Source organism: Neltuma alba, unplaced genomic scaffold (genome assembly GCF_004799145.2).
Source record: "Neltuma alba isolate B1F8T4 unplaced genomic scaffold, ASM479914v2 tig00013336_pilon, whole genome shotgun sequence".
Classification (NCBI taxonomy): Eukaryota; Viridiplantae; Streptophyta; class Magnoliopsida; order Fabales; family Fabaceae; genus Neltuma; species Neltuma alba.
Window position 1 is genome coordinate 51,002 of NW_021637609.1, and position 12,529 is coordinate 63,530.

At 39.8% G+C, this 12,529-nt stretch overlaps 2 protein-coding genes across 9 annotated transcripts; one reads left to right on the forward strand and one right to left on the reverse strand.

Moving 5' to 3' along the window:
* The first annotated feature begins 1,611 nt into the window (after positions 1 to 1,611).
* LOC114736433 (probable peroxidase 26) lies at positions 1,612 to 3,670 on the forward strand. The gene is made up of 3 exons (XM_028924251.1): positions 1,612 to 2,476; positions 2,553 to 2,732; positions 2,816 to 3,670. The coding sequence occupies exons 1-3, from the start codon at positions 2,234 to 2,236 to the stop codon at positions 3,407 to 3,409; spliced, it is 1,017 nt and encodes a 338-aa protein (XP_028780084.1). The 5' UTR covers positions 1,612 to 2,233; the 3' UTR covers positions 3,410 to 3,670.
* Positions 3,419 to 11,449, reverse strand: LOC114736427 (small G protein signaling modulator 1). 8 transcript variants are annotated; one of them, XR_003739344.1, is made up of 11 exons: positions 10,708 to 11,449; positions 9,982 to 10,083; positions 9,391 to 9,494; positions 8,100 to 8,887; positions 7,836 to 7,958; positions 7,589 to 7,677; positions 7,308 to 7,508; positions 6,379 to 6,819; positions 5,305 to 5,388; positions 4,623 to 4,892; positions 3,419 to 3,900 (listed from the first exon to the last, which is right to left on the reverse strand). XR_003739344.1 is itself a non-coding variant. In XM_028924240.1 (11 exons), exons 2-11 carry the CDS (start codon positions 10,840 to 10,842, stop codon positions 4,833 to 4,835), a joined length of 2,127 nt encoding a protein of 708 aa, XP_028780073.1. In that variant the 5' UTR covers positions 10,843 to 10,889; positions 10,990 to 11,449; the 3' UTR covers positions 4,131 to 4,832. The 8 variants fall into 8 exon arrangements, 5 of the variants coding, with proteins under 5 accessions (XP_028780073.1, XP_028780077.1, XP_028780076.1 ...); XR_003739343.1 differs by lacking the exon at positions 3,419 to 3,900 and adding an exon at positions 4,131 to 4,344; XM_028924240.1 differs by lacking the exon at positions 3,419 to 3,900 and having other exon boundaries at positions 4,131 to 4,892; positions 10,708 to 10,889; positions 10,990 to 11,449.
* Positions 11,450 to 12,529: the final 1,080 nt, after the last annotated feature.

Below are 12,529 nucleotides of genomic sequence, written 5' to 3' on the forward strand. Positions count from 1 at the left end.
TGCAGTGAGTTGTGGAAGAAAGTTAATGAGCCAAGTACTATATTAGGGGGCGAAGGGGAAGTAGATGTATTGCACTGGATCCCTGTTGTTTCGGAGTTCCCGTTGTGTTGTAGAGAGTTTTTGAAGCCTCATTCGCCGTCATTATTATATTAACAGAAGCTCTTGCTTCTGAATGCATGCTTGGCACTCACGGCAAGAACAATGCCAGTGGCAGCCCTGCAAAAGTTAACACAAGTAAGTATCAGATGTTCTTCTAATTTCATCATCATAACGAGGGATCAGCATTACATAACGTAAGCAATATAGCCATGAGAACGAGCCAAGTATCACATCTCTTATCATCTGCTCTTCGTCTTCCTTCTTGCATCAGTTTTGCAGCAGAATTTGGTTGTTCCCAAAAAAACTTGCGTAAAGCAATCCACACATAAGGCAGAGCGACCCGCTTCGGTGGATATCTCTGACTACTGTAAAACACAAGGAGAAGGGCTCGTCAATAATGTTTTTTTGATACAAGTGTAGATATTGGACGTAGAGACACAGAGACTTACACACCAATAATGCTTGTTAGTGACGTTAAATCCTCTTCTGCATCTTTTGAAATTATTTAAAGGAGCTGCTCGTGTTATCTGGCCCTGGTTTAATGTCTCCGGTGGCGCCTGATGAGCCCGGAAAGTTGGAAAGCTTATTATGGTGGATATACAAAAGATTCCAGATCATAGCGCATTAATGGTTCTTAACTGTTCATGAACAATTCTCCTAGACTTCATTGTAGTGGATTATGGAATTAAAATTTTACTATCTACATCCTGCCTACCCTTTTTTATGTCAGATCGAGTACCAGTGGAATGATTTCTGGCAAAATAATACGAGTGGGTTGCTTTTGGCCATCTTGGATTGATTTTGTTGAAGGTTCTCTCTGCGTTGGATATCCGGGTCATGGTTTCGGTGTTTATGTTTCCGACTTCGGCTGCTTCCTGGGATTTTGACGCGTTATAACTTCACATTTTTGTCTCTTATTAAATAAAAGGGTTTGTTAATTTTGTTTTTATATAATTATCTTTCAATTTAATTTCTTAACATATATTTTTTTTCTCGAGGTGCTCCTTATGGCCGCCGACCCGGTTTAATCAAATGGGCAGGGGTGGGACCATGGGAGCTATTGGGGTGGGCCGGACATTGGGCTAATATTGTGTGTGGACCAGCCCAGCATATTTTAAGAATAGGTCTATAGATAATTTAGTATCAGGCTTAAACTCGGAAAAAAGAATTGAGTCCAACGATGGGGGAGGAAAAATCTCTGATCAAGATAATGAATGTGCACAGTACTGTTGATTTATTAAATTTGAGAGTGCAGAGATTAGATGGAGATAAAATCGTGGAAAGCAGACTTGTTGGAAAAGCCGATGGGTGGGGTAACTGAAGAGCTTGGACGTAAAACAAGGGACTGAAACGAGGGGCTTGGTCTCCAAACTTGACACAAACCCAAACTGTTACTTGAAAGAGAGTCTTTGGTGCCGCGACGCTTTGCTTCTTCTAAAAAGTATAACCTTGTATTCCAACAATACTTCGCCTTCAATTAAGCACTTCATTGGCAGGTATGGCATTCTCCTAGCTTTTCACCACGGCCAGAAATTCCTAAAACTGCATGAAAAGCCTTTTCCTTTCGGCGCCAACAAATCAGGCACAGCCTAACTTGCTTATTATTCAAATGCCGGCCCAGCAGCACGTAACGGGGAGGAGGGAGCATCTATCTGTAACCATTATTCTATACGCTGACGACCCATCTCCCGTTTCTTGCCACTCACGCATGAAACTCCTGGGAGAATGTCAATCTATGCTGTCCCGAATTAAAAAAAAATATCATTGATATCATCACAAGCTCACTACATCAGTGACCAGTGACGGTGTCGCTCGGCAGATCTCAAGATGGTGGCAGTAATTAAGTGAAGTGCATGGGGACGGGAGCACACTTTCTTGATTGGCATGAATTTATTGGATCACAGGAAATAGGTGGTGGGAGTGAGAGTAAATAAGATGCGAAGGCACATGGGAGGTACGTAGACAGTGGCATTGCTTCGTAGGGACGTCGTGCATGGGCACGTGAACAGCTGCATGGGTGCCGTAATGCCAGGGCTCCCAGTTGAAGCTCGTAAAATATGAGGTGGCAGTCAATCATTGCAGAGCCTATATATAAAACGGCAAGGTGAGGCGCTGAAAGGTGCGAGTGGTGAAGATGGGGAGAAGCATGAGGGCACTGGGACTGCTGATGGTGATATTTGCGGTGGTGATGATGAGGATGGAGGCGGTGGAGGCGGAAACGACGGCGCCCAAGCTGGAGTGGCATTACTACAAGGTCCACAATACATGCCGATACGCGGAGGTGTACGTGAGGCACCAGGTCAAGATCTTTTGGGACAACGACAAAGGCATTACCCCTAAGCTCCTCCGCTTGCTCTATGCCGACTGCTTCGTCACTGTACACTCTCACGTCCATCTCCTTCCTCTCACCCTTCCTTTTCAACTCCTGTCATTAACTAAACTATGCATTCCAGGGCTGTGACGCTTCAGTCTTGCTGGACGGACCAAACTCGGAGAAGAAGGCTCCCCAGAACAGAGGGCTGGCGGGATTCGTGGTCATCGACAAGATCAAAACTGTTTTAGAAGATCGATGCCCCGGAGTTGTGTCGTGCGCTGATATACTCCACCTCGCCGCCAGGGACGCTCTTCAACTGGTACCACCTCATCACCTTACCAGTCTTCTATTCTAACTCACAACCTCATGCTTAATTAACTAGTAACTTGTTGGCGTCCACAGGCGGGTGCGCCGGGTTATCCTGTTTTCACGGGACGAAGGGATGGCTTCAAATCAGATGTTGCCTCTGTAGACTTGCCCTCCCCCTCCATCTCCCACCAAGACGCTTTATCATACTTCAACTCCAAGGGCTTATCTGAACTCGATATGACCACCCTGTTGGGAGCACACTCCATGGGCAGAACCCACTGCAGCTTCATCGTGGATCGACTGTACAATTACAACGGCAGTGGAAAGCCAGACCCCACCATGAATGCTACTCTTGTGGAAACTCTCAGGAAGCAGTGCCCGCCTCCAAAGAAGGGGCAGCACGACCCTCTGGTGTTCCTAAACCCACAATCTGGCTCTCACTTCACTTTCACAGAATCTTACTACCAGAGAATCCTGACCCACGAAGCTGTCCTTGGGGTTGATCAGCAACTGCTGTATGGTGATGACTCTCCACAAATCACTGAGGAATTTGCTGCTGGCTTTGAAGATTTCCGGAGGTCTTTTGCTCTCTCCATGTATCGAATGGGAAATATCAACGTTTTGACAGGAAACCAGGGAGAGATCCGCCATAACTGTCGATATACAAATAAGGGCTACCAGAATTAAAAATTATGATTAGCGAGATGTAAACAAGCCCGGCCATCTGAAATGGTATTGTTTGTGTTTACAAGGAAAAGAATAATACACGAATCACATGAATAAGCCTTTTGTCCTCTGTAAGTTGCATTAGTACAAGAAATTGCCAACTCACAAAGCTTTCCTTGCACCACGTGTGAACCATTTCAAGTCCCTCTTCTGACGAACAACTACAGCCGCAAACCTCAAAACTCAAGTACATATTTCCCCAAACTAAAATATCCCCAACCCCCCCCCCCAAAAATTCTTCCTGTGCATCAATGTTTTTACCAAACTTGGAATGTTCAAAGCAATAATTAGCGTTGGTGTATGATTTCCTCCTGAAATATGGGCACGCCAAAAAGTTGATCCAAGGAAGAAAATCATTGTTTTGCATAACCTCTGCCAAGCATCCGAGACTGCGAATTGAATAGACCTGGGTGAAACCAGAGCAGTGAAATCTCCCCTTGTCAATGTTTCCACTGGAGTCAAAAGGAATAATGTTTAAGAACCAGAATTGGGGGAAAAAAATCGAACATGTCACTAACACTGTTGCTGAAGCTAGTACATCCTCATATGGATAGACAATGAATAGTGTTAAGCAATTACAGAAAAATTGTACCCAAAAGCAACAGCTTATCGGAAAGAAAAAAGGCAAGAAGCCGTGGCACTTGTTTTTCCTTTTTGTTTTTTTGTTTGGGGGGGGGGGGGGGGAGGGGTGAACAAGTATCCCGGAATGTCACAACAAAATGTTGGCAATAACACAAATAACTGGTGTTCATTCCGAACGGCTCCACCCACTTGAGGGTGTTGAAGTGCCGCATATTACTTGACTCCCACAATGAATAAGCCTCACATCATATTCCTATATCTTGGGGACGAATTCTGAGCACAACCAACTACTGCAGAGATCTTGAAAAATCTATCTGTGGTCATTGAGTGGTAAAAATTTGTGATTTTATCAAAATATATCTGTTCCATCAAATATTATACCGTCTATCACAAAAACACAGACTCAGCAGTTGCTCCCATTATTGTCCCAGCCTAAATTTCACATACCATGTAATGAGCAGAAAATCACCTCCATGCATATGGTTATAAAGCTGAGAAACCAATTGACTGATATATCATTCATATTTCCCATGCATCAGTTAATTATGCTTCTGCTTCCAAACAAAATGTAAAGCAGATAAAGTGCAATTACCTTGTGAAAGACATAATCAAGACCATGGAGGCCCAACTGCTTGAACCTCCAAAAGAAAAAGCACTTCTGCTACAAAATTTTCCAGTCTCAAGAGGTTGAATAACAACAATGTTATAACAGCATACTCCAAATTGGCAACACAAAGCCAACAAGAAATAGCCAGAGGCTCAGTGCCTGTCATACAACAATATGCTGGGAAGTTGTAACATGCTACTCCCCCTTCTTTGCTATGCAGCCCTCCTGTGCGACGTGGCTCTTTCTCCTGACTACCTGTCCAGAGATGGAACCCAAATATTGTCAGAAAACTCGAATAGAGCTGTTATACTAATTTATAGAGAAAAGTAGAAAGCATGTGATTCGAACGGGTAATTGCATCAGCGCACTCACAGTAGATCCATATTAAATATATTTGAATGTTTAAACTTCTTTGTCATCAGTTTAGATCAATGTTCAAAGGCAAAAAAAAAAAAAAAAGGCATCACAATCCAGCAGAGCTAGAAGATCTAGACCAATATGTTGCACTTCTCAGACATCACGAAAAACATAACACATTGCAGGGATGCCACCCTTTAAAAAAAGACCCCCCAGGGGGGGGGGGGGTTAGGAAAGAAATGCTTCTAAAGCCATTGATGCTCTATCTAATAACTGGCTGATAGCGGAAAGTAACTAATTTAACATCTACCTTGTTCAAATATTTCTTTCGAAGTTTGATTGCCATCCGTATAGCACTTTTGACATTGATCTTCAACATCTTGTCATTGAACATCTGCAGTGTTTAAACTAGCAATGTGATAGAAAATGTCCAATAATCCCTCAGTTGTTCATTTGTATTCTTCTAAAAAAGTATTGAAAAAAATTGTCGCAAGTGAGAGCTTAGACAACTGGAAAAGCCCCGATAAAGGTTAAGTTGATGAAATCTCCACATAACATGTAACATTAAATATTGAAACTCCAAGTGAGATCAAAGACAAAGAAAAGCTGCAGTAGAGGTTCAGTGCATGACGTCAGAGGAGTTCAGTTGGCAACCATTATCATGGGCAAAGGCGAGAAGGAGTTTTTTGCTCTAGAGATGAACCCAAAGGATGGCTTTTTCAGGTGGCAGGTATTTTACTAATAATGGAGTAGAAGATGAAAAACTGCAGGCAGATGCTATCAGCTTGGAAGGGGAATGATGGGCATGAGAATGCGAGGCCCATGAGAGCTTGGGTTTGTGAGATACGGAAAAAGGGAAGCAGGAACAAAAATAGCTAGTTTCTAATAATGAGCTGGCAAGGAAGGCATGTGGGGGATATCTAGCATAACTACCTAGGGAATCACATGGGAAATGTTGAGTTGGAAGGGGGGGTCCATTGCTGTGAATATATTGGGTACACAAGAGCCGCAGGGGGAGCTAGGAAAGCTTTGACCTAGGTGGAGAATCTCTAGCGAGGATCTTTGTTACCTTTATGCACCTTTCTTTATTTTTATCTTCCTTTCACTACAAATCAGCGGAGTCTGCCAAATTTCTACCTCCCTTTCTCTGTTTAGAGAAGAGGAAACCCCTGCTCTTACACATAAGTAATACAAGAATTTTCCAGCAAATCCATCATTATACTATCCACTTCAGACTTCCAGATCAAATCATAATCTAGGCCAGGTGCCCAATGACCAGAAACTATAAATATTGAGTGCAAAAATAATTTCAAAGTTATTATAATTATCATATCAACAATTAAATGTTGAGTTGCAAATCTAAAATGCAACAGAATGCACCTACCTTAATCATATCATCAAAAGAGTGAGTTTCTCGAATAATCTTCTGCCTATTTATAACAAGAATTGCCGCGACACAAAAAATGGGCAGCTCCTCATTTTCTTTCCTTGATAAGGAGGATATAATGCTCATTTCAATTTGAGCATTTCTTGACCAGAAATTCCTTGTCAAGCCACAAAAAGTATGGGACGCCAGCGACTTCAGTTTGACATCACAGAGAGAATGGTCAATGTTTCCATGATTTGACTGCAAGCCAGTCTTTGTGCAGCTATCATTATCGCTATTATTAGACTGTGAACCAATCCTCACACCATCATTGGTATTAGCAAGTTCTCCTTTTATTTCATGTCCCGAGTCCTCAGGAAGTTTTATAACTAAAGCTTCCAGACATTTCTCTTCTAAATCATGCACCAAGGATTCATCAAAATCTGCTGCCCACATCATCTGCATTAAACACACAGTGACCATGTGTTTACAAAACAAACCAACATGGATCATAGGAGTCAGTTAGTAGATGGGAGTATGACACAAGGTATATCCATTTCCGAATTACCATAAACATTCTTGTAAGATTTTATATGATAAAACTTCAAAGCCAAGAATATAAATCTTCCTAAAAGAGTAGCGCCTCATTGATTACACTGGAAAATCATAGATTTGCTTTTCAAGACAATAAACCTAAAAACCCAATAAGATATGGGTGGGTGAAATTCCCCTTCACTTGACTTATTGTACTGGAAGTAATCAACCAATCTCCCTCAAAAGCAAATAGTGATGTTTGCAGATATACAGCAAAACATAAGCCTAAACTAGGAGTGAATTCACTTTTCTAAGATTGCATGTTTAAATTTAGAATTTAATTAATGTTCTCAAAGAAAACAAAAAAAAAGATACTTAAGAGGGAGGGAATATTGGAAGCATAGAGCACGAACCTCCCACATTGAAAGAGCCTCATTAAAAGACAACTCTCGCCGAAAGAGAACTAGCAGCATAGGAAATGCGAAATGCAGGCTCTCAGCGCCAATTCTCGACAGATGGGCAAATATTTCCCTATCTGTCAGTTCAAGAACATGCCACAATTCTTGCAACTGCCTCATCACCCCAGTTGGCCCTTCCATTTGAAAATTTTCTCGCTGTAAGTTTCAAAGAGAATAAGTCAATCACTAAAAACAAAACTGCATTTTCACAAAACAATAACCAAATTTGCGGATACCATTCTCCTTATGAGCATCTCAAAGCACCAAAATGCATCAGCATTATCCTCGAAGAGAACAACAAAAGGAGACAGCAAATCACTCATGCCTAAAATCCATTGGAAAAAAAACAGAATGTGAAATTTGGCGTCTAAGGTCAGCATAAGAGAGATTTTTGGCGTCTAAGGTCAGTATAAGAGAGATTTCAAAGTGATTACTTTAACAAAATTCTGAAATAAGTCAAGAAATTCCCAGGAACAACATAACCTTGACAATAGCCAGTTGCAGGATCAACCCATGCATAGACAGCAAGAATATCTGACATTCTAGCTAAATTTCTTGTGTCCTCATAGAAATCGAGATGACTATCTGTCCTCACAACATCAACAACTGAAATAATATAACGTTTTCAACTATAAAGATTATCTACAGGGGAATATATATATATATATATATATATAGTCATGAGATAGAAAGAAGAAAACGCTCTGTATCATGCAACAGGGGAAAAGAAGATGCTTATTAAGATACCTATTCTATGCAAGGTCCAAAGCCATTCTGAAACTCTATCTTCATTGGCAGGCCTTCCTTGAGTTATTGAAGCTCTTACCGTTGTTGGTTGAGGAACGTCCACTATTCTTAGTTGATTTACCAATTGTGCTTCATTAGCTGAATTATTAACCAGTACTTCTGGTTCATGCTCACCAGTAGAAACAATTCCAATTTCAGAGTCAACTGGATGATAGCCTGGAAAAAGTTGTTGATCATTTGACTCAATAACTAGGTCTACATTATTACTAATTGCAAAGCTGTGCATTCTGTCGTCTTCAAATTTTGAATTATGCTGTCCGGAAAAATTAAGATCATGTCCCATGCATGATAGGTTATCTTCCCCACTCTTCTCAAACAGATTAGTGACTGGTAAAGGAGGAAAATCAAAATAACTGTCAGTCCTGAAAAATGACTCATGTGCTTCTTCACCTAACTTCACAGAATTGCAGTTCTGGGGACCAGACGAATCATGTGCCGCACCATCTAGGCTAGATCTCAAACTGACAAGATCATCCCAATCACTGGAGTTTTCCTGTTGCTTTGCATTTTTTGCATCTGTATATTTATCACTCCTATCACAACATTTTCCTCCTTCAAAATTATTATCATTGGCAGTTGATCTTTCTACTTGAGCTTTCATGTTCCAATCATCTCTGGATAATGTCCTCATATCCATGACTTTGGATCCAACAATATAGGCCAGTGAGCCAGTTCCGACACTTGAATGCATTGTTTGGCACAGCGTAACCAGGTCCCTGTAACGCTCCCTGCACCAAAAGTTTCACATGGATGTTTATATTTACATGTATAACAATATATTCCAGAACCGGAGTAGGATATAGCAGAAACATATCATGTCTGTCTCCATTAAATGCCAAATCCATTTGAAAATAATACTTACAATTATGGACACAAATAATAACTAAAACTAGAAAAATGTAGCAGCAGTACTCAAGCAATTTTTAGCCCTCTATACCCCAACAGATATTCAGACAACAAATCAGCCCCATGGGTATCATAGGTGTTATATTTAAATTGCAATTCGTACATGGATTGATATACGGCCGTAAGCACAATATTGGACTGTAGTTATAAATTTGCATGACAGAAATATTTGATTGAGCAAATCATAGTGGTAGCTCCTGAAACATAAAAAGCCACAAGTTTTTACTACATCAGAAACTTTTTTGGCTAAAGAACATGTGTTGAATACACTGGAAGTAAAACAGGCATGATTAACATCCTGCAAAGAGAGAGGGACCACACAAACCTCCTAGCTTCTCTCAACCTTCTTCGATACTCAGCAGTACTGCCCAAGGCATAGCAACCTAGTAAAAACTCCCAAACCTCAGCCCTTATCGATGGATCTATGCCCTAACACAGGGAAAAGCAACTGAACTCAATCAGGAAGGTATCAACATTTGCTACATTTGACAAAATTTCACAAGGATGTCTTTAGAATAGCAAATATCCAAATGTTTGGTGACAAGTACAGATATATAATTTTAATAATGAAAGTTTAATTATTAAAATAATCTAAAATGGATATGTGGACAAAGACTCTGCATATTCAGAATACAATGTGTGAACATGATAGTGTATTTGCCTGACTGAATGATCCAGAAAAATGAAAGATTCAGCTTGTGTCATTGATAGATAAAAAGGTAGATGTAAACCTCAGAAACAATAGGAGAACATTCTTGACGGCCTAAGAACACCAATTACAACCTAAGATTCAGCAGGCTAATTTTGAGCGTACAACATATTCAAAGTCTACTGATACCTCTTATTTGCCATGGCTAAAATACTCATGCCTCGATTTAATCACAAGAGAAGAAGAATAGCAATGTGAACAACATACCCCTAAAACTATCAACTTGAGTGCCTTGGGAAAACCAAACACCTTTCCTTCACTATCAAATGTAGCCTGCCATTTATCTGGCTTAAGCATTCTATTTACCTGCTACAAACAGATTAAGCAGGTGATTTTATATGTCAGATAAGAAAATGTAGTGCTAATGACAATAGATAAAGAAGAATATCATTTTGTTTCTATGAGAAAAAGTAATCCTCTATGTCTAGATCAAAAGATGCAAGACTAGAAGAAAATGAACTCTTTCCTCAGATGACCGATGACTGAATACAAAACTCAGAGGAGTCTGCAATTTGCAATAGCATTAATGAATGAAACGGGGTGCAAGAAAGAAGTTAAGCAGTCCTCAATATTCCTCTTCAAAGACCATGGTAATGTCAATTTTCACTACAGGTCCTGCGGTTGATTAGTTGATGATTCGACTTTTACATGAGAACGTCAGTCAACAGAGGATTCTTTAAGCACATTCTCCATAGTTCATGTTACACAAAAATTTCCTACTACTAAAAAAGAACCTGGCTTCAAATCGTGGAGTGTCCTTGATTTGATTCAACATGGACAACCAGTTGTGCGGAAAATAACAAAATGCAGTCGAACAAGAGTGGTTAAGACTTGAGAATTAACTCAATCATGTAGTGAATCACAAGATAAAATTGAAGCGAATGTCAAAAATAACATATAAACCCAGTATCGTCCATGGTTTGATAATCTTACAATTATAACAACCTTTGCAGGCGACTGAGAGAGGCAAGGATCCCCAATGTCGCGCAAGATGGAACTCACTTTTTGCAAATTCATTGTCCCAGCTTTTCCACAACTCCATTGCTTGTTCTCCCCGCTACAATACATCACAATCCACAGAACCCCCGCCCTCTCTCTCACATTCTCACCAAGCTCTATCACATCACCGCAACGTGCCAAGTCAGAAATGAAAGCAACTACACGATAAAAACGCAGAAGCGCCTGAATTCGATGTTAATAGCCAAGAGAAAATACATGGTTTTGATAAACGGATAAGTCGAGCTAGAATCTCATAGCTTTATTTTGCAGAGCGAGCGGGGATATTTCTTTCTTTGTATCGAGCGAACAAGGGGAGCACGTTCACGATTAGCCGAATTTTGTCCGGAAACGCACAGAACGCAGAATGCGAATATGCACGGAATTTCTTAGGTTAACAAAACAATGGCAAAAAATGCAGGACATTGGAGGTATGAATTCCTAACTCCTAATCTAAATGGAAACAGCGGAAATGAAACGATAATCAAACGATCGTCAATGAGCATTGACATAACTGCAAGCATTCAAACACATGCGAACATATTGACATGGCAGTTTAGTCGAGGAAATATCAAAGCACGCAAGAGAGGAGAAAGAAATGGAGGGTTGCAATGCCTCGATAGTGCGATGGATGACGTAAGATCTTTGAAAATGGGAGACAGACGGGTTGGGGAGGAGCTCCTCCGTGCCTCCGTCGCCATTTGCACCCAGAACAGGAGACCGTTTCTTTTTTATTTAATATATTTAAAAAGAAGAATAAAAATGGCTTTGAGGGAAATGTTCATCCTGCCCCATAATACTTCCTCCGGTTCAAATTATAAGATAAATTTTTTTTTTATCAAAAAATTAGTTAAATTCAGTTTAAATAATAAATATATAAGGCATGTGCTGGCCAAAAAAAAAAATACAAGGCATGTATTTTTTTCTCAAATATGTATTTATTAATGAAAAGAATAAGTAAAGACACAATAAATAAATGAAAAGAGGAACAAATGTATATTGAAAAAAAGTGAATGTTATCTTATAAAAGATGTAAAATTAAAAAAAATCAAACATCTAGACAAAAATAAATATTATTTTATAAAAAAAATCAAACATTTCTGGCAAAGTTTAGTTTACATTTTAAACGGAGAGAGTGTTGCATTACCGTATATTAGTTAAAATCCCATAGTTAGACTTAGACATGCACTCGAGAACAGGTCTTCTAGCTTTGCCACATGTACAAATTAAACTAGTTCGAATTTTACGTTACTGTGTATTTGATGATTTCACGTAGGCTTAGAGCCGGATCCATTTCAAGCTACCATCAACATGTTTGTGTATTTGTTTCGCCTGCGAGGTTTTTGTTGTGATGTTACCCTCCAAAACAAAAACAGTGCAGTTATGATGGGTTATGATACACACAAATTGGCCGGCTAAAGAGATTAGATCTCCAGAGCTATAGAATTTACATTGAAAATTAAGATTATTATAATTAAGAAGAAAGTTAACAACTTTGTCCCAGTACTACAATTATATCAATTTTCAATTTAGGTCAAGATGGAGTGGTGGTCATAGTGCCCCAACCAAAATCAAGCTGAGGAGAACTCCCAAACTCCACAGTTCACACCATCTCTGATATCTTACTCACAGATCACAATGCCATTAATATCATTAGTGAAGCTATTATTTAGACCTGGCTGTCATTTTTCCCCTTTTTCTTCAGCTATAATTACGCATTATTGCATGGATAAGTTCATTTGTCTCTGCAGTTTTAAGA